General features: G+C 40.3%; 1 protein-coding gene across 1 annotated transcript; it reads right to left on the bottom strand.

Annotated features, from left to right (window-relative positions):
* Positions 1-1,365: 1,365 nt before the first annotated feature.
* cep63.L (centrosomal protein 63kDa L homeolog) lies at positions 1,366-17,799 on the bottom strand. The gene is given in 15 exon segments (NM_001095518.2): positions 1,366-1,698; positions 2,558-2,792; positions 4,507-4,625; positions 4,993-5,079; positions 5,232-5,423; positions 8,212-8,326; positions 9,761-9,895; positions 10,192-10,334; positions 11,787-11,999; positions 13,601-13,714; positions 14,054-14,170; positions 14,331-14,426; positions 15,695-15,872; positions 16,773-16,849; positions 17,771-17,799. Coding segments are annotated over 14 exon segments (1,950 nt in total). The 5' UTR covers positions 16,817-16,849; positions 17,771-17,799; the 3' UTR covers positions 1,366-1,536.
* Between the last annotated feature and the right edge of the window lie 1,729 nt (positions 17,800-19,528).

Here is a 19,528-nt window from a genome sequence, read left to right as displayed (position 1 = left end):
CTACGATCATTAGGGCCTATGCTGTGAAGGGGAAACCACCTCCACTCAAGGTGAGAGCTCACTCCACACGCGCTCTTAGCACGTCCTGGCCGGTCCGACACCAAGCTTCAGCGGAACAAGTTTGCAAAGCGGCCACCTGGGCGTCCCTTCACACTTTCACACGCTTCTACAGTCCACACACACAAGCTTCAGCCGAAGCAGGCCGTAATCGGTTGAACACCTTTTGGGGTGCTCAGTGTCCCGCCCTCATGGGTTGCTTTGGGACATCCCCACGGTGCCTGTGTCCCCCAATTAGGCAACAGAAAGAGAGATTTTTGTACTCACTGTTAAATCTTTTTCTCTTGTCCTATATTGGGGGACACAGGCCTTCCCTCCCTGTGTTCACACATGATGAATATTAAGTTTGTTCTAAATATATATTAGATATATTTTCTTATAGTTCTCTAGTTTTAAGGGGGTTGTCAAATTCCTCTTCTGTTTTGGGTCATGCTCCTTCTTCGGTCGAAACTGAGGGTGTTAGGAGGAGACAGGGGATGAAGCCCAGAGCAGGAGGAGTCAAATTTTAACAACTTAGTGTCCAATCTCCAGCTGCAGGATCTTCATCCCCACGGTGCCTGTGTCCCCCAATATAGGACAAGAGAAAAAGATTTAACGTTGAGTACAAAAATCTCTCTTTCATGCTCTCAGTCCTTAGGCGAGTTCAACATTATCCCTGAATATTAAAGTGACTGTAATCAGTGTTATTTTCAGAAACAATGTGAATCAGAAACAAGGAAATTATATAACTGAGAAAAGGTTTAAGAAATGAAGTCTGAAGTAGGATTAGAGCAAACTGGTAAATTGGATTGGATGTGCTTACAAACTGCTTATTACAGATAAGGCACACCTGGATCCATTCAGAAACCTTGCAATAAATCTGGATAGAAATTAAATGAAGCCAACTCAATGCAATAAAATAATTTATTCATAATAAAAAAAATATTTTAAATATATGGAGACCTTGATCTTGAGATCAGGACAGGCAAAACAAATATAAAATTGCAGAGAATATCAGGATAAACGTTAAAGATGAAGTAACGTTTAAAGATCTTCGGTGAGCAAGAGCTAGATAAAGATTACTAAGAAGACCACGAAAATTTTGAAAGAGTTTTACCGACCACAATGGTAAGTAATGAGACTAAAGAGACTACATAAATACAGGAGTTGGGTTGTTATGCAGATAGTACCACTGTTTGGGAACCAGTGTTAGCTTATGGAGCACGAAAACTGCAACAAAGCTTGGAACATGCATTGATCTGAATTGTACAGAGTTTCAGAGGTTTTATTGCATCCAATGCTATTCCTATACTAAGTGGAGTTTAGGTCAAATGTGCAGAACATTTCTTCTTTTGGCCGCACTGCAACATTTAGAGGTAGCTTGGAGAAATTTTATTAAGAGGAATGTGGAAGAAATATCCAACAGGCACATCTTTGCTATAACATCAGTGAAATTCACCACCATCCTAAGTGGGGCTCGTTGTGAAGTCCTGCTCGGAGTTACCTGGCTTGGGTGAAATGCTCGACGGTGCGCTGACTTTCCTGCTTCAGCTCTTCTATGTGAGCATTCAGTCGCTGCAAAAGTTCATGTGATCGCTGCTCCTCTTCCTGGAGGAAGCGTGAGGCTACGGCATTTGCTGGGGAGGTGGGTGGAACGGGCAGCTGCAAAGAAAAGTTGAGATAGCAGACAAGACTTTTCAGTACATATGTAGCATAGCATAGCATGAATGCTGTCAGGAAATCTGGGTGGGTTTATGGGTGATAATAACAACACATGCCTTTCTCAATGCAATGCCCATTTACAACATGAGGTAGTCCATAATATATCCTAGTGCTTCCTTAGAAAATCACTGCAATAAGCTTCACAAGGCGTAGCCTTTATAATACAAAAGAATGATGCCCGAGTTTGAAGTGGCTACTATAGCTGATAAGAGTTCATAATAAAATGACAGAAAGCTCTAAGTTATTATTTTGCATTCATTGACAATCCCTTTTAAAGGAGAAGGAAAGGCTAAAACTAAGTAAGCTTTATCAGAAAGGTCTATATAAATACACCAGTGAACCCTCAAAGTAATGCTGCTCTGAGTCCTCTGTCAAAAGAAACACAGCATTTCTTTCCTTCTATTGTGTACACATGAGCTTCTATATCAGACTTCCTTCTTTCAGCTTAAACCTCCTTGCCCCAGGCATGAGCATGCTCAGTTTGCTCCTCTTCCCTCCCTCCCTTCTCTGCTGTAATCTGAGCCCAGAGCTATTAGTGAGCAGGGAGAGACTCAGGCAGGAAGTGATGTCCCACCAAGCTAATATGACACCTATATCGTATCCAGACAGAGATATTCGAGAGCTTTTTACTCAGGTATGGTAAAACATTCTACAGAATAAACATAGCATTCTAGTATGCACTATTGCAGCTAATCTATTTCCAATAAAATGCCTCCGTAGCTTTCCTTCTCCTTTAAAGAATGGATATGTAGTACAGGCTTTCAAATTGCACATATTAAAATAAAAGGATGCTCCTTACAGAAGAGGCAAGGTCCTCCACTGGCTCAATAGCGGAATCCACGCTTGCTGCAGATATTGGTGAACCCGTAGCTTGTTCTTTCCAAACCTCAGAGAATATAGACTCCAGTGAGCTTCCACTTGAAGCTGCATCTTGTTGGGACCTAAAAGTCTGCATCTCCTGCTCATAAACCTTCAGCCTCTCCTGCATTATTCTCAGCTCCTGCTCCTGTTTATTCAACAGCTCTTGAGATATACTGTACAAAAGACAGAGGAAAACAGTTAACGAAAGATCACAGTTTATTTTTAAGTGTAAAGCGAAAACTCTGCAGTCCTGGAGGGTCACTTGGTTTGATTGGGAAGTATACAGTGGTGTGAAAAACTATTTGCCCCCTTCCTGATTTTTGTCACACAAAATGTTTCTGATCATCAAACACATTTAACTATTAGTCAAAGATAACACAAGTAAACACAAAATGCAGTTTTTAAATGAGTGTTTTAAATGGGTTTTTATTATTTAGGGAGAAAAGAAATCCAAACCTGTGTGAAAAAGTAATTGCCCCCTGAACCTAATAACTGGTTGGGCCCCCCTTAGCAGCAATAACTGCAATCAAGCGTTTGCGATAACTTGCAACGAGTCTTTTACAGCGCTCTGGAGGAATTTTGGCCACTCATCTTTGCAGAATTGTTGTAATTCAGCTTTATTTGAGGGTTTTCTAGCATGAACCGCCTTTTTAAGGTCATGCCACAACATCTCAATAGGATTCAGGTCAGGACTTTGACTAGGCCACTCCAAAGTCTTCATTTTGTTTTTCTTCAGCCATTCAGAGGTGGATTTGCTGGTGTGTTTTGGGTCATTGTCCTGCTGCAGCACCCAAGATCGCTTCAGCTTGAGTTGACGAACAGATGGCCGGACATTCTCCTTCAGGATTTTTGGTAGACAGTAGAATTCATGGTTCCATCTATCACAGCAAGTCTTCCAGGTCCTGAAGCAGCAAAACAACCCCAGACCATCACACTACCACCACCATATTTTACTGTTGGTATGATGTTCTTTTTCTGAAATGCAGTGTTACTTTTACGCCAGATGTAACGGGACGCGCACCTTCCAAAAAGTTCAACTTTTGTCTCGTCGGTCCACAAGGTGATTCCACAAGCAGTTCCATTAAGCTCATGTCAGAAGCAGCATTTTCTCTGCAGAAGGACAAAACACTTTATCCACCCAATGCAGGTCCCATGTCTCTTAGCAATGACAGGAAACACATTGTCATGTTCCTTCACACACAGGGTGGATTTTGGCTCAGAAATGCTCATGTACATAGGTTTTCATACTGTTATAAATGAATATAAGAAAAGTTGCCACATATTTATTAATAAAGCAAAATAGCCACTTGTTAGTGATGTGCGGGCCGACCCGCGGGTCATGCGGGTTCGAGCCGACCTCACACTATTCTTCGCTGGTGGCAGGTGGGTGCTCTCCCTGACCGACACCGTCAAATGCCGGCTTTCGACTTTGTCTTTTATAGATGATGTGCCGTCTCACGTTTTGTGCTGTCATGGGCAGGTCGGCACGGGTCTATAAAAGCAACCCGGATGCGGGCCAAGGGAGGGCGGGTTAGGATCAGGTGCAGGTCGCACATCACTACTGCTTGTGAATTTCAGACTTGCTTTTATCGAATGCCCAAACACAACAGGAATATAAAACAGTGCTACAGAACAAACGATGGATCTACTGCTACAACTAATGATACAAATATAGCTTATTACTATATCAAACAAAAAAAAAATACACCCTGCACTGCTCTAACAAAGGAAATATGAGAAACTGCATGCAAATGTATCCTCTTTCTTTAAAAACTAATTGGGGCTCAAGATGAGATGGATTATTGTTTTTTAACTTAACGTATAAACCAGGAGATGAGTGTTACTGCCTGTTAGTGGGAACAGCCACCCCCTTCCAACATGGCTTACTTATCCACTGCATTCTGGATTTCAGACTCCCTTCTCTGCGCTATCAGCTCCAGTTTCTCCTGTGTCTGTAGCAGCTCCCTCTGCAGCCTCTGATTTGCCTGCTCCAAATTAACCAGTGCCTACAATATTTAACAGATAGGAGAGAAAAATTAAATGTGTAAAGAGATAACAGCATTCTAGGTTTCAAGACGGGAAGAATGGGGAAAAATGAGTGTATATATCATGATCATAGACTATAAATAATAAAGATTTAGGAAGGCTCAGCCTCCCCAATAACTTTTATATATGTTCTCCAATGGAAAATCCTTCTATTCGTAGCCTACCCCAAGAAAAACCTTATCAACTGAAAGTGTTCTATACCTAATAAGACAGCATACCTTACGGCAGAATAAAGGCTTCTAGTCATTTAGCTCTACATATGCAAATTCATTACGATCCCTAATAAGTATTTGGCTTTAATTTCAAACCCGAATTAGGAAGACTCACCTGCGCCACATCCGGCTCTTGCGTCTGAAGGAGTTCCGATAACCGGCAATTCTCCTGCCTCAAGTTTTCCAGAGCATTTAGAGACATCTGAATAGGCAGAATAAGTAAGTAGGATAATGTGAATGGAAGCTTAATGGGCATGAGATAGTTGTAAGACAACATGTAGAGCGACACTAAGGGAAAAGGCAGAGAGTAGGATATAGGAACAATGTACAAATATTTGGCAGCTTGGAGCTCACCCTGTGTTCTGCAGCCTCTCTCTCTGCCCTCTGCCGTTCAGCTTTAATTTTCCTCTCCCAGTCGATGCCTGCACTGGAAGCCATTCTGATATCTCTCTGGTGTAACTCCTGAGTGAGCTGTGAGATCTCCTTCCTCATCCCATCCAGCACACTCTTGTGGGTCAGCTCAGCCTGTGAGAGCTGGCCTTTCAGCTGGCAGAACACAAACGTTAAGATCATTTTTTGCACGCCTCCAAAAGACCTTCGAAGGTCACTGCTCTTGCTCCACAGAATAGAGAAAAATTAACTATATCAAGTTGCCATTGAAGCTCATCTGTCCTTATGCAGCACTGGAATTAAATATTAAGATACTGTAAAATAATCCTGTCCCAGCACTACTTGCCAGTCACCTTGGGTGGTGCCATGTTAACCGTTATATACACATATGTATTGGCATTGATTTACCAGTTCTTCCTATTAAGCATTTATAAAAATGTAGTACTATTTTATTGTATCATGCTTATCTGCTATCTAATCGCAGACATAAGGACAAAACAATTCACCCACAGATTCTGTCCTTTGGCTTTAACCCCACTGCAGGGTAACATCACCCATGCTCAATTCTGACTAGTAGAAAAAACAAACATAAAAGTATGCACAGAATCCAAATTTTGCTTCAGGTTTCGGCCAAACCCCAGCACTTCAGATGTACCTGAATATGGACTGCCTGGCTGAAACCAAATCAGTCCACTCAAATGAAGTTTTAAAGGGATACTGTCATGGGAAAAAAAAAATTTTTTCAAAATGAATCAGTTAATAGTGCTGCTCCAGCAGAATTCTGCACTGAAATCCATTTCTCAAAAGAGCAAACCGATTTTTTTATATTCAATTTTGAAATCTGACATGGGGCTAGACATATTGTCAATTTCCCAGCTGCCCCAAGTCATGTGACTTGTGCTCTGATAAACTTCAATCACTCTTTACTGCTGTACTGCAAGTTGGAGTGATATCACCCCCCTCCCCTTTTCCCCCCAGCAGCCGAACAAAAGAACAATGGGAAGGTAACAGCTCCCTAACACAAGATAACAGCTGCCTGGTAGATCTAAGAACAACACTCAATAGTAAAAACCCATGTCCCACTGAGACACATTCAGTTACATTGAGAAGGAAAAACAGCAGCCTGCCAGAAAGCATTTCTCTCCTAACGTGAAGGCACAAGTCACATGACTTGGGGCAGCTGGGAAATTGACAAACTGTCTAGCCCCATGTCAGATTTTAAAATTGAATATAAAAAAATCTGTTTGCTCTTTTGAGAAATGGATTTCAGTGCAGAATTCTGCTGGAACAGCACTATTAACTGATTCATTTTGGAAAAAAATTTTTTTCCCATGACAGTATCCCTTTAAGTGAAAATGGGTTAATCATTTTTTTCTCAAATTATGCTTCTGATTTGGTATGCAGTCAAAATCTTTTCTGGAGGATTCAGTACTTGGCTGAATCAATAAATGATGCATTCAATACGTCCCTACATAAAAGAGAGTCAAAAACCTTTACATGGCTAAATGGGTGGTGGGCAAATAGTCCCAAAATCTGAAAATCAAACAAGAGCAAGATAGAACAGTGGACTTGGGTATCATTTAATAACCTGTCAGCAACAAACAGCTTTCCTATAGAAAGTAATGACACAGAGCTCCCATAGTTCCCTACAACCATTCATCACTATGTGTAAAGTGGACTTCCTAAAACATCCTCAAACACTTATGGGTCCCTCCGATGGGCTTCCCCGATCCATAACTGGCCAAAAGTCGGCCAGATGTCGAAGGACTAAAAATCCCGTTGCATCGCGGCCACATCTGTTCGTTGATGCAGTCCAGTGATCCGACTGCCCATTACCCTTCGTTATGATCCGATTGTTGGGCCCTAGGGCCCACGATTGGATCAGCCTGATATCTCCCACTTCAAGGTGGACATATCGGGGAGAGATCCGCTCGTTTGGAGACATCGCCAAACGAGCGAATCTCTCAGTGGATTGTCACCTTTAGGGGGTTATTTATCAAAGGTCGAATTGTAGAACTTTGTGACCTTTTGAATGTGAGCAACTTGACTCGTTTCTAATTTAAGAAAAAACTTGAATGTAAAAAAAACTCGAATCAGTGTAGTTGGGGTGAAAAACTCAAACACTTGAATTGATCGCGTTTTTGACGAAAAAAAAACCCTCATATCACTTGAATTGATGAGTTTTCAAGTGAAATGCACCAAAAAAAACCTCAAACATCATAAAGGCTATTAACTTCTTCAGATGGTTCAAGGGACCTCTGCCACTGGTCTATTTTTGGATTTGTGTGGACGTATAATCAATCTCAAAATCTCTTTTAAAAAATGTTAGTTTTTAACCCGAAATTTCAATTGACTAAAAAATAAATAACCTCAAAAACTTGTGGGGGAAAAAAAAAACGTGACCTTTGATAAATAGCCCCCATAAATTTTGCACTGTGGTTGAATGCTTCAGTAGAGTGCACTGAGCTACAGAGTCTGGGCGTATTCTGGAGGTGGATGCCTCATATCAGTAGACTCAAGATAAATCAATAAAGATGACAAGGAGCAATAACACCACAAAATAAAAGTATTTTCAAATAATTAAAACACAATGTTCGGTTGTCATACAGTCTTCAGCAAGGCTACCACAGTTTATATAAATAAGCTGCCGTTTAGTCATGGGGGCAGCCATTCAGTCTGAAACAGTTATATAGTAAATAACAGAAATGTCCTTTTGTATTCTACACAGCTTATAGTTGTATCACAATACATTCCAGCCGTGCAGGACTGCAGCAGTGGCAAACTCACCAGCTCTTCCTTTATGTGCAAATTAAATGTAACCTTGCGAATACACCGATGTGTCCAAATACTACAACTTTTTTTCTACAAAGTTATCAATAACAATGGTTCAATGTTCATTTTAACAAAGGGTGTAATTGAAGTTTTACTGGTCGGTTTCCCTCACCTTTTTATTTTCAGACAAGCATTTTTGATGGTCCTCTTTAACCCCATGGAGATATTCCTCCTTTCCTTTAAGCTCCTTTGCCAGCAGTTGACACTGGGATGTCACAGACTCAACACTGAAGGAGAGAAAAAGAGAACATTAGTGAAGGGCAAAGTGACATCGCTGGGCATTTACAAGAAAAAAAAAATGTCTTATGTGGCAGTTAGTCTGCATTTGCTCTTTCCAATTTTTATTACAAAAACTATTGGCAAAAAACAGTTTAGACACTGTTGCAAATGATTTCCCCTAAGGTCAATGGCACACTTGGTGTTTTCTCCACCGTGAGGAACGGATTTCACGTGATAATCATTGGATATTGCCTAGGGATGCACTGAATCCACTATTTTGGATTTGTCCGAACCCGCCGAATCCTTCGCGAAAGATTCAGCCGAATACCGAACCGAATCCAAATTAGGGGTGGGAAGGGGAAAACAGTTTTTCCTGCTTTGTTTTGTGACAAAAAGTCACACAATTTCCCTCTCCGTCCCTAATTTGCATGTAAAAATTAGGATTCGGATTCAGCCTGGCAAAAGGATTCGGCCGAATCTGAATCCTGCTGAAAATGGCAAAGTCCTGGCCGAATCCCGAACCGAATCCTGGATTCGGTGCATCCCTAATATTGCCTAAAAGGCACATATATGGAAAAAAATCACGATTATTCTAATTTACAGTGTTGTTTGGCTACAATGATGCCACAAACAAGGAGAACGAAACCCAAAAAATTAATATTCATTTAAAGGGGTGGTTCACCTTTGAGGTAACTTTTAATATGTTACAACGTCCAATTCTTAGCAACTTTGCAACTGGTTTTCATTATTTATATTTTATAGTTTTTGAGTTATTTGACTTTTTCTTCTCTTTACAGCTTTCAAATGGGAGTCACTGACCCCATCTAAAAAACAAATGCTCATTAAGGCTACAAATTCACGGTTATTGCTACTTTTTATTACTCCTCTTTCTATTCAGGCCTCTCCTATTCATAATCCAGTCTCTTATTTAAATTAATGCATGGTTGCTGGGGTAGTTTGGACCCTAGCAACCAAACTGCTGAACTTACTGAAAACCACAAATAATAAAACATTAAAACCAATTGCAAATTGTCTCACTCTATACATCATACTAAAAGTTAATATAAAGGTGAAACCACCCATTTAAGCAGAATAAACCCAAACAATGGCTGGGTCTCTATATATGATAATTGCTTTGACTGAAGTTTAAATCCTGGCAAAGCTAAGCAACGTCTATCATTTATTTAATAACAGTCTTTAGATTCATGTTGCCTTGACATAGTTAATAATAATAAAAATAGTTAACATGTAGACAAACCAAGCTCTCGCTACAGAATAAGCCTACGCATTATTTTAAACATTTCAAGAAATAAAGTGAAAAGGTATATTTTCTAAATAAAAATGTACCTGTTTTGATAAGCAAGAGAAAATATCAACACACCACAATCCATTGTAATGTTATGCTCTAATATAAACAGAAGCTCTGAAAAAGGATCACATACCTGTCTTCCAAACAGGTCACCTCAGCCTGTAGCCTCTGTTCATTCATACGACTGACAGACAGCTTAGACCTTATAGCCTCCACTTCAGTCTCGCCTCCTACTTGCCCCGTCTCCTGTAATCGCTCCTCCAGAGACCTGTCAAGAAGATAAAAAATGAAGATCAAAAAAACCTGCAAGGCGGCAGGTAATAAAAACTTATAACCCCCTAAATAATTTGCTGACAGCCAGCAGAAGTGTAATATCAATATAACAGCATCAATTAGTTGAGAAGATTTTTAAATCATTAGGCAGAACACAGTTTCAGCTTCAGTGACATTCATAACTTGCTGCTTTAGAGAGGTCATGTGGCTTGTTCCCTTCCTATAGCATCACCAAACTAAAAAAGGTTATAGAAATAAAAAAACAGACATGGCAACATGCAGCCATCTCACCTGATGCTGTTGTTTTCTCTTAGGACCTCACTCCCCCTGTACCCTTCTGGCAGAAGCTCATGTTTCTGTACTCTGGAGCCCTGTAGAAATTCTGTGTGAGCTTGCAAAGTGGCCCTTAGCTCAGCCTTCTCCTCCTTAAGTGCCTGCATGATAAATCACACATCTGAGCACACAGACTCTCTAGAAGCTCACAAAGGTTTGTTCAAATATAGAAGCTTTGAAGAAGCTTAGAAAAAATTTGATAAATAGGAGCATTTTAAAGCAGGAGCTGCATCTAACACTGAAACTCCTGTTAAAGGGGTGGTTCACCTTTAAGTTACCTTTTATTATGCTACAGCAGAGGTCCCCAACCTTTTTTACCCGTGAGCCACATTCAAATGTAAAAAGAGTTGGGGAGCAACGCAAGCATGAAAAAGTTCCTTGGGGGTGTAAAATAAGGGCTGTGGTTGTCTATTTGGTAGCCCCTATGTGGACTGGCAGCCTATAGGAGGCTCTGCTTGGCACTATACTTAGTTTTTATGCAATTAAAACTAACTTCCAAGCCTGGAATTCAAAAATAAGCACCTGGTTTGAGGGCACTAACAGCAACATCCAAGGGATTGGAGAGCAACATGTTGCTCACGAGCTACTGGTTGGGGATCACTGTGCTACAGAATGGCCAATTCTAATAAACATTTTAATTGGTCTTCATTATAGTTTTTGAATTAGTTGCCTTCTTCATCTGACCCTTTCCAGTTTCCAAATGGGGGTCACTGACCACATCTGAAAACATCTGTAAGGCTACACATTTATTGTTATTGCTACTTTTTATTACTCATCTTTCTATTTGGGCCTTTATTCATATTCCAGTCTCTTATTCTAATGAAAGCATGGTTTCTAGGGTAATTTGGATCATAGCAACTAGACTATTGAAAATGCAAACTGGAGAGCTGCTGAATAAAAAGTTAAATAACAAAAAACCCACATAAAAAATGAAAACCAATTGCAAATTGTATCAGAATTAGGGATGCACCAAATCCACTATTTTGGATTCGGCCGAACAACCGAATCCTTTGCAAAAGGTTTGGCCGAATACTGAACCAAATCCTAATTTGCACACGCAAATTAGGGGTGGGAAGGGGGAAACATGTATTTCCCTCCCCACCACTAATTTGCATATGCAAATTAGGGTTCCGGTTTGGTTCGGCGGGGCAGAAGGATTCTTTCGACGACCCTGTAAACTGTTTTAAATTGATACATTTAGTTGATACATTTCTTATCTTTGTCCATGCTAAACAGAATCTCTGGGTTTCATTACAGGTAGCTGTTAGAATTGATACAATAGTTGCTAATATTCCAGAGATGCTGCTGAGAAATGTATCAGCTAAATGTTGCAAAATTGTGACAGTTTAGAGTCTGCACCTGAATTACTGAGCTGCCAGACAGGGACATTCAACTTTTGGATTTTGGAAAAACGGTAAAAAATAAATAATGGAAAGTAATTACAAAAAGTCTTTATTTCTGGGAAACAATCTGAAAAGAACTGAAGTGAAAAAAGTGTTTGGAAGGTGAACAACCCCTTTAACATGTAACCTATTCTCCACCCATGTGCACACCTGAACAGCTTGCTTTGAGAGCTCCGTTTCGTGTTCTGCCCGCTTCTGCCCTTCAACAGCACACCGCAGCTGAATTTTCAGGGTCTCCAGTTCCTCTTCTTTAGCACAGAGACTGTCATTGGCGCGATGCAACTGACCACTGAGGTTCTGAAGTTCAGAACGGCCGACTAGGTTTGTCTGCTCCAGCATCTGCTTGCGATTATGTGACTGTTGCTGTATGGACAAATGGGAAGTGTAGTATATTACCAAAAAAATCATTTTCTATGGTTTTCATATAGAACACCACACACCCTTCTATAAATGAGGGAAAAGTACTTTTCCCTTTAGACTGTCTAAAACTGAATCCCTCAGCTTTTAGAGATCAAAATTCATAAGAGAGAACACTGTGACAACAAGAGCACAACTAGAAACTACATCTTAGTTAAAATAAAGCAACAAAAAACTAAAACCCTGTTGGGCTTTTTAAAGCTAACTATTAGACCAGAGTTTTGCTCTCTGTATGACAGGACCCTCAATAAGATACCAACAAATAATATCGTGAAGTATATATTGACTCTAAGGTGGCACATGAAACCAATCAGCCAATGCAACCATGCAAGTAGCAAAATTATTATTATTGATAAAATTATCCTCCAATCAAAGTCATGGTATTTGGCTGTGGCAATAATTTACATTGCGGTATCCTATACCTGGTCAACAACATGGTGACTAGGTCCCACTTAAGAGGCTGCTGATCAAAAATAAGTCCTTCATTTTTTTTTCTCTTTTTCTCCACTAAACTAGGTTCTTCAAAGCTTCTGGTATATTTGCGGTCTGTTTCTTTATTTGATGCACCCCTGGTGCAGTACTTTCTGTGTGAATTCGGTATAGTAATAGCAATAGTACAAAAGGTGAGGAAGGCCCTATGCAAAAGAGCTTACACTCTAAAGGGAAGGGAGTAATACACAAGGTGTGGGAGTGGGCAAGATTGAATTGATTATTCTTTTAGAAAATGTATTATTATTATTAGCATGTATTTATATAGCACTGTAAAGTAAATGTGATTATACAACTAAATCACATGAATTATATACATAGAACAAAAAATGGCTTATTTTGGTATGATGATGCTTATATTAAATTTTCATTTTCAAAATAGTTCCCCTTTAAGAGGACATTGCCCACCTTTGTAGAACCAGTGACTATTAACAAAGCTTTACCAGTCTAGCTTGGGTAGAGAGGAACTATCCTGATCAGGAAATGTAAAAACAATTGCTCCCCAAGAGCAGGTCTGAGTTGGAGTCCTGCGCATGTCCATTTTTTGAAACCCGTACCCGACCCAAACCAGCAACCTGAACTCACAACCCGTAATTTGACCCGCATGTTCCCGCTACACGACCCGCAATAGGCCAACTAAACTTCCAACCCGGGGGACACGCGAAACCAGTGATGTCACATTAGCCTGGAAGTGACGTTACTCCTATGCCGAATCTTCGCAAAAAAATGTATTGGAAGAACCAGAAGGGTGGGCGGTGGGAGGGATCAAACCCGCAGACTGCCCGCACGGCCTTAGAATCTGGGACTTTTTGCCCGAAACTCGAGCACTGCAGGTACCCGACCCAATGCAGGACTCTAGCCTGAGCCTATGAGATTAAAAAAGCCAAGGCAGTCTCTAGATCTAGACTGCTTAGTGGAAGAGGACCAAGGATTATTTTGTAGAGTGTCTGATTGTCTAACAAGAGAGGTTTTACCAATATGGCACTTTTGTCCTATTAAAGTCAATTAATTTGTGCAAGCATTGCTTGATTAAGCATGGTTAGCATCTGACAATATACCTGGTACATTTCTGTCTGCTCAATCAACGTTTTGCGTTGTGCCTCAAGTCCAGAGAGTTGTTGCTGATACAACAAACGCTGCTTTTCCCAATCCAAAGATCTCTGACGGAATTCCTAGGGGAACACCCACCAGGAATTCTATTTATTATCAGTTAAATGCAAAAGAATCACAATACATTTCAAATACATTTGAAAACAAGAATTATTTATATTGGCCAACAATAACAGCAGTCTATCTGCTCAGACAAACAAATAATCCAGTAGTTTCTACATAGGATCAGAGGCAACCCTCAAATGGACAGGAAAACAGTGAATTTGGGTACTTTGGTTCCACAAAAGCTGGAACACATAAGGATCCAATTCCTTAAATTATAAATTATTGTTATTAATCATCATTTACTATTACTGTATGTAATCAGTGAGTGCATATTCACAAAGCTCCAGTTCCATTACCTCTAACCGGCGAGTCAGACGGCTGACCTCGGATCTTTCCTCCTCTGCTTTAGCCTTCATCTCTGATCGCAGGTGCTTCTTCTGTACTTTCTCGTAACTTTTTTTCAATCGGTTTAACTGAGCAAAACAGTGGAAGATAAGATCCTAAAAATATTGCCTTATTGAGGACATTGATCATATTGTGATAAAAGACAAATAGATCAGCCATGTTATAAAAACAACTGCAACCACACACAAGGACATGCTAGATAAGACAGGATTAGAGAGCATCGCTCACCTCCTCCTTAAAGCCGGATAGCTGAGCCTCATACTGTGTCGTCTTATTTTGAGTCTCTTCTTCCTGCTGTATGAGCTGCTGTCTCAATCTCCTAACCTGCAGGAATCAGATTATCCACAAAAAAAATTGCACAAAGGCACATAATACAAAGACAAACAACGGATAACTTTTACTAAGTAAACAATTCTATCTGTACAGTTGTAAATCTACAAGAAGATTAAGGATCATGGAACCCATGCATCTGTGAGTATCATTGGCATCTCTGGCAATAAAAATGGATGAAAGTGTGAGTCAGGTAAAGTAATTGCATGCTTGCTCTGGGTGTCCATGTGTAACTAAACTGTAGCCAGAGAGAGAACATTCATTTATAATTCAAAAGTTATCCGACTGCAATAAAAACAACAATTAGGGCTCTTTTCACTAAAGGTCAGTAAAGCATGCAATAAATCCCAGCTTCGGCACATGACAATATAGCCAGTAATGATTTATATGCAGAGAAGCCAATACCTATATTTTACATGAAAGGTGACTCAGATTTATTTTATATATATATATATATATATATATATATATATATATATATATATATATATATATATACAATATCAAAACAGGGGGGTTGTGGGAGCACTCTAAAGGCTTTAAAGTATATATATAAGTATAATAAATGCTATTGCATATGTACCCAAAACAGGGGTTATTTTGTTACAAAGTTATGATCATAAAATTGATAAGCCACCATACCACGTCAAGGTAAACCCCGAATGGCGGTCCCTAACTTGTTTTATATTTTATGTGCATTTTAGCATTACCTGTAATCAATGTCCATTGAACGCTGTTTTTTCACTGACGTGGTATGGTGGCTTATCAATTTTATGATCATAACTTTGTAACAAAATAACCCCTGTTTTGGGTACATATGCAATAGCATTTATTATACTTATATATATACTTTAAAGCCTTTAGAGTGCTCCCACAACCCCCCTGTTTTGATATTATATATAATATATATTATATATATATATATTATATATATATATATATATTTATATATATATATATATATATTTATATATATATATATATATATTTATATATATATATATATATATTTATATATATATATATATATATTATATTATATATATATATATATATTATATATATATATATATATATATATATATATATATATATATATATATATATATATATATATATATATATATATATATATATATATATATATATATACATACACACACATACATATACACACACACACACACACACACACATTTAAACATTAATTGCCACTACAGTTTAGTGAGCCTCAGCCCCACTGCCTACTCTGACTGGTTTACCTCCTGGTTCAAGCGCTCCTCTCTGTCCAGGGCACAGTTCAGCTCCTGCTCTTTCAGCTCTAGACGAGTCTTCATTGTCTCTGTCTCTGCTTCCCACTGTGACCTCTTGTGATCCAGCATAATGTCTATCTGCTTCATGAGTTCTTGCAGCTCAGCCTCACAGGAATCTTGCAAAGCCCTGATGAAGACGAAAACCGAGTAATAAGAAAAGCAGCAAATGTTAATAAATGTGTTTAATATATTGGTTTTCGGGCATGCTTCAAACCCCTTCCAATTATACATTGAACTGACCACTGCTCCTTAGTTTAAAGCAAAGTACAGATACATAAAAGTGTTATCATATCAGTCACTCTGACACAGTCTGAGAATTATTAAAAACTATTAATAAACCGTTACCTCAGATCTAAACCACAACGAGTCCACATTGGGCCTCACCATCCATTAACTGCTTTGGCGATATGGACTAGGACTTAAAGGAGAATTCAAATTTTAACAAAAAACCCCGTACCCCCCACCCCATGTAGACCCCCTCCCTCCTCCCCCCAGTCTAACAGCCCCCGGGAAATGCCCCATATTTTATACTCACCCCTCAGCGCAGATTCTGGCATTGGAGTTCCACGCAGCCATCTTCCAGGACTTTTTGACTTCTTCCAGCGCTTCGGCAATTTTCGTGAGTTTCGGCTAATGCGCAGTTTTTGCAGACCAGAAAATTGCTCCAACTGCGAATGCGCCAACATGCCGGTCTCCCACTCAGCTGACCGAAGACCCGGAAGATAGCTGCGTCGAACTCCGATGCCTGAATCTGCGCAGAGGGGTAAGTATAAAGTATGGGCATTTACCTCGGGGGGGCAGTTAGACTGGGGGGAGGAGGGTCTACGTGGGGGTACGGGTTTTTTTTATTAAAGGGGTTGAATTCTCCTTTAACATATGTCCTGGCATTCCAGGTACACAGAGGCCCAAACAGCCTCCACCAGCCACTAAATAGCGACTGTCTATGGCATCTTACAGTAGCCCCTCTGGCATTTGCCAGAACCCACAGTCCGGGCCTGCTGTTGCAAACATGTGAAATAAGACTCACCCCATTCTGTCTTGTCGTTGAAGCCCTTGTAACAAAGCTTCCATTCCGTTTTCTCAACACACTGCAGACCCCTAGTCCTATAAAAAAACAAAGAAAAACAGTTCACTAATGGCACGAATAAACAATTGAATCACATATCGGAGTGCTACATTATGCACCTAGTCAACATAATGTAAAGTAAATGTTTCCTAACTGCTGTGATGTGTAATTCAATATCCTCTGCAAACAAGCCATCATATACAACCTACATTATATACCGGGGCTCGTTTAAAGGTGTTGTTTACCTTTGAATTAACTTTTATTATGATGTAGAGAGTGATATTCTGAGACAACTTGCAATTAGTTTTCATTTTTTTTATTACGTGTGGTTTTTCAGTTATTTAGCTTTGTATTCAGCAGCTTTCGAGTTTGCAGTTTTAGCCGTCTGGTTGCCAGGGTCCAAATTCCCCTAGCAACCAGGCATCAATTTGAATAAGAGCCTGGAATATGAATAGGAGAGGGGCTGAATAGAAAAAGGAGTAATAAAAAGTAGCAATAACTATTGATTTGTAGCCATACAAAGAATTTTATTTTAGATGGGGTCAGTGAGTAGAAGGTAAATAATTAAAAAACACACACACACACACACACCACACACACACCACACACACACACACACACACACACACACACACACACACACACACACACACACACACACACACACACACACACACACACACACACTGCAGGAAGCCAGAGCAACTAAACTCAATGCATTATCATTATTCTCACTGCACTAGACTGACAAAGTGTAACTGCTGATTTGCAACTTTTAAATTACTGCACTGACGCAAATTAGCCCCTTGATTAGAATGAGCAGCAGCACTTTAGCACAGTCAGACACCAATAAGACTCTTGCAGCCTCGTCTCATATTCAATATATATACAGAGATCTCTCCTTATAAATAGTTCAGAATATAGAAAGAATTACATACTGACAGCAGAGATAACCTTACCTCCCCAGCATGGCAGACTTGCAGTAAAGGATCTAACGCCCAGACTGCACTGTGTAGCCTATACAGTCACGTGATCTCCATTGCGCGCTGAAGCCACGGTAGCGGCAACTTCCTCCTCAGAAAGGACCGCCGTGACGTCACGATCATGTGATCCTACCATGTGACCGCTCCATTTGCGGATTATTATTGAGCGCTAAATTCAAACACGCGAAAGTAGTAATGGATTCTAGTGGCGGGCTGCCACCTCTGCACAGAACCTGCACCTTAATCCCTGGGTTTGCCAACTTTAATGTAGGTTTGGTTCAGTTTGCGGCCTCTACCTTAGTTTCGGGGACCGTAGTTCACTGTGTGTCTGGATGTTTGTACTGGAGTGAAGGGGGTTCACTGTTCTGGATGCTCATGTGGGGTGAGGGGGGGGGGTCACTGTGCCTCTGAATTCCGGTAGTCACCCAGTGTGAGAGTCGCTTCCTTTTACACAAATGACTGCAGTCTATAATTTCATAGATAACCGAGACACACGCTCAGGTTTGGGGAGATTAGTTGCCCAGCGACAAATCTCTTCTTCTGGGCGACTAATCTCCCTGAACTGCCTCCCGCCGGATAGAATCTAAAATGCCAGTGGGATGGCACTCCGAGCCATTCATTTTCAAACGAAGTGCACCGATTGCCACCCCGCCGGCGATTTATATTCTAGCCAACGGGAGGCAGTTTGGGGAGATTAGTCACCCTGAAGAAGAGATTTGTCGCTGGGAATCTAATCTCCCCAAATTTGAGCTTGTGTCTCTGCCCTAAGGGTTAGTTCACACGAGGAGATTCAGGGAGATTGTGTACGCCTGGCGACTAATCGCCTCGTCTTCTAGGCGACAATCTCCCCTAACTGCCTCGGCGTGTCTTCCCAGGCTATAATGAAAAGTCGCTGTGCTAAAGCACATGCTGGGCTTTTCCATAGATGCCCGAAGTTGCCTCACAGAGGAAACTTTGGGCGACTTCGGAAAACGCAGCGCTGTGTGTGCTTTAGCGCAGGCGACTTTTCATTATAGAGATTGTCGCCTAGAAGACAAGGCGATTAGTCACCAGGCGACAAAATCTCGTGTGAACTAACCCTAAAAGCGACAGACTGGCTGTTTCGTACTCTACAGTGGCTGTAATGTTTGGCCAGACGCATTGTCCCAGATGTTACTGTGTGATTCTCATCATTGTTTCGGGGATTAGTAGTTCCCAAACTGTAATGGATATTAGATACCCCTGAGCCCTACCAGAAGGGGCGAACACATATTTGTAATTAGAGAGATTCTATGGGGGGTACGGCTGATACACTAGTGTTAAAAAGGGGCCCTGGAAAGTGACCAGAAAGTCTTAGATTCGAAGTAAAAACCGTTCGACTATTCGACCATTCGATAGTTGAAGCACTGTATCTTAAAAAAAAAAAAAACTTTGACTACGTACTTCGCCACTTTAAACCTACCGAGCTTCAATGTTAGCCTATGGGGACCTTCCCCATAAGTTTGCTAAGCTTTTTCTGATCAAAGGAAAATCCTTCGTTCGATTTTTCCTTTGATCGAAGTATTTGCGGTAAATCCTTCGAATTCAAAGGATTTTACTTCGAGGGTCAAATATCGAGGGTTAATTAACCCTTAGTAAATGTGCCCCTATGTGTTGATCTGTATTGTATGTCTAATAATGCTATATGTTGGTCTGTATTTTATGTCTAATAATACTTTATGTTGGTCTGTATTGTATGTCTAATAATGCTATATG

Source organism: Xenopus laevis, chromosome 5L (assembly GCF_017654675.1).
Source record: "Xenopus laevis strain J_2021 chromosome 5L, Xenopus_laevis_v10.1, whole genome shotgun sequence".
In the NCBI taxonomy this organism is placed as follows: Eukaryota; Metazoa; Chordata; class Amphibia; order Anura; family Pipidae; genus Xenopus; species Xenopus laevis.
This window is presented reverse-complemented; position numbering and strand designations above follow the sequence as displayed.